The sequence below is a fragment of the Myotis davidii genome, unplaced genomic scaffold, assembly GCF_000327345.1.
Source record: "Myotis davidii unplaced genomic scaffold, ASM32734v1 scaffold234, whole genome shotgun sequence".
Taxonomy (NCBI): Eukaryota; Metazoa; Chordata; class Mammalia; order Chiroptera; family Vespertilionidae; genus Myotis; species Myotis davidii.
Window position 1 is genome coordinate 190,834 of NW_006285617.1, and position 2,977 is coordinate 193,810.

At 40.4% G+C, this 2,977-nt stretch overlaps 1 protein-coding gene across 1 annotated transcript in view; it reads right to left on the reverse strand.

The window, feature by feature from the left end:
- Positions 1-2,977, reverse strand: part of LOC102771493 (UDP-glucuronosyltransferase 2A1-like) — a 32,036-nt gene that overhangs the window by 28,713 nt on the left and 346 nt on the right. The window contains 1 exon segment of the mRNA XM_015559253.1: positions 2,951-2,961. Coding sequence (XP_015414739.1) covers positions 2,951-2,961 — 11 coding nt within the window.

Here is a 2,977-nt window from a genome sequence, read left to right on the forward strand (position 1 = left end):
TGGGGGTGACTGAAGCTCCCAACTGCTCCTTTTTTTCTTTTTTTTCTTTTTTATTCTGGGCCAGCTTTAGCATTGAGGCTTGGCTCCAGCTCTTAGGCCTCCTCTGCTGAAAGTAGGTTTCTGGTCTTTGTTTACAATGTTGCAATAATGCCTGCTGAAGTCTGGCGGTATTTGTTACATAGTTTCTTAAACTGCAGGCTCAGAGGCTTGCAGCTGCAGGCGGGGAACATTGGAGTCCTCAGTCACTGAAGCAAGCAAGCCTCATGTTAGTTTCAAGCTGCCTGGCTGCTGGCCGCCATCTTGGCTGACAGTTAATTTGCATATCTCCCTGATTAGCCAATGGGAACGGTAGTGGTAGTACGCCAATTACCATCTTTCTCTTTTATTAGATAAGGATATCTAATCATTATGCTGTATACCTGACATTAATATATGTCAATTATATCTCAATTTAAAAATAAATAATTTAATCTCTTTCTCATCCCTTATAACACTCTCACTAATTAGCTATCAGTTTATTTTAATTTTACCTGATAAACAATGAATACTAATTGAACAGATTTTATCTTTTAAAAATCTTTTTGGTTAACTAATATAGTCCTTTTGGTAGTAGCCCTGTTTGAGATGGGATAAATAAGTATAGGTACAAAGAAATTTAATTACTTTTTATAGTCACACATGTAAGCAGAAATTGATTTTCAAGAGCCTGCTCTTCTGATTGTGTTACTATGTATTCCCATCTGCATTATTTTTCTATCTCATAAGCTACTTCAGTAGAACATGCTTTCCCCACATGTTTCCTGAAGTGATGCAGTAGCCTACAGTCTAACATTTGTCCACTCTAGGTCCACATTTGTCCATATATTTTATATAAAACTAGAGGCCTGATGCACAAACTCATGCCCCAGTGGGGTCCCTCAGCCTGGCCTGTGGGATCAGGATGAAACTGGCTCTCCAACATCCCCTGAGGGGTCCCAGATTATAAGAGGCTGCAGGCCATTCTGAGGGACCCCACACATGCACTATTGGGGCCAGGGAGGGACACGGGAGGTTGAACAGCTGGGGAGGGACTGCGGGAGGACTCCAGGGCAGGTCAGGCCTGTCTCGCTCAGTTCCAATCAGCTGGACCCCAGCCGCAATGTAACCTACCAGTCAGAGAGTCTGCCCCCTGGTGGTCAGTGCACATCATAGTGAGCAATTGAGTGGCCTTAGCATATCATTAGCATATTATGCTTTGATTGGTTGAATGGATGACAGGACATTTAGCATATTAGGCTTTTAGTATATAGGATAAAATCTAGTCATAAAATATCCCTCAAGATTGTTCCCAGTTACTTCTAAGATACAAATTAAGATGCTTAGCATGACATACAAGATGCTTTGGAAAGTATCTTGTATGTCATACTAGATCCAGAGACACAGAAGTATCGAACAGACTGTCAAACCTCAGAAGAAAGGCAGGAGAGGGTGGATGGATGGGAAGAGATCAAACAACTAACTTGTATGCATATAAGAATAACCAATGGACACAGACAATAAAGGGATAAAGGCCTGGGCTGGGGGTGGGGACAGTCTGGGAGAGGTCAATGGGGAAAAGGGGGACATATGTAATACTTTCAACAATAAAGAATTTTAAAAAAGGAAAATGTTTATGTAACCCATTCATTCTTGACATCTTCAAAATTTTTTATCCCATACCTCTGCACCTTATACTTTGACCTTCCTAAATACTGACTCATCAATAATACCTACCACACATGTTCTATTTCTAGATTCCACAATATTGGGCACACTGTTTCTTTCCCCACACACTTCATTTTCAGGAAAATTTATATTTACTATTTAAAAATTTCCTTGTGTATCGTCTCAACTCTGAAGTTTTTCAGAGTACCACTCTGTTCTGTCATATACTGCCTATCTCCTTTATACCATTTCTGTTCTTTATATATATTTTCATTATCTGTGCCACTCATATTGTAAATATTCCCTTTCATGTCTAACTAGAGGCCCGATGCATGAAGATTTGTGCAAGAATAGGCCTTCCTTCCCCTGGCTGCTGGCACTGCCTTCGATCTGGCCCAGAGCCACCTGTATGCCTTCGCTCCTGGCCTGAGCCGCCTTTCCAATTTTGCTCCAGCCAGGAGCCGCCTTTTTGCCTTCTCTCCGGCTCAGAGATCCCTTTTCACCTTTGATCTGGCCCAGAGTCACCTTCTCCCTTCACACGCTGCCCCGAGGCCTGGAGCGGCCAGGGTGAGGTGGAATGCTTGAGTCGTTGCCATGTTGACGATGCAAGCATCCTAGCCAGGCCTCCGCCATCTTTGTTGCATCAATTTGCATATTCCCTCCTTATTGGTTGTGGGCACAACAATCTTTGTCATGAAGTGATGGTCAATTTGCATATTCCAACTTTATTAGATAGGGTTTCTATGTTTGACTGTGAAATCCTTGAAGCCAGAAACTTCATCTTGGTCTTTGCTGTACCTCCCTATCCAAGAGAGTGCCTGATAAACATTAGGAAGGCTATGAGCAATGATCAGATTATTCATATACATGTGTGTTTTAAACACACACACAGACACAAAGGTCTATTTAATAATGGACTTGTAGAAAGCTTAATTTCTTTCAGCTCCCCTCCCACCCTGCCTCACCCACACCACTGAAGTTTCTAGGTGATTTCTATTTTCAATGCAATATGTAAATGGGAATCAAGTCCTATATTAAAAATTGTATTTATCTCTGTATATTATGCATAAAAATATGTAATTAGTATCTTCAAGTACATAAAATTAGAAAACAACAAAATATAGTTCCAAAGCATATTGCGTTTTATGTCCTTTCCTGTTAACAAATGGTAATAATAGATAGTTATCAATATATATGACTAAAAATTATCATAGGAAACAAAAAAGAGCTCTGTTTGTTTTAATTTAAATACTACAAAGTAACTTACCCAAAGCTTCACTATAATAGGAATCCC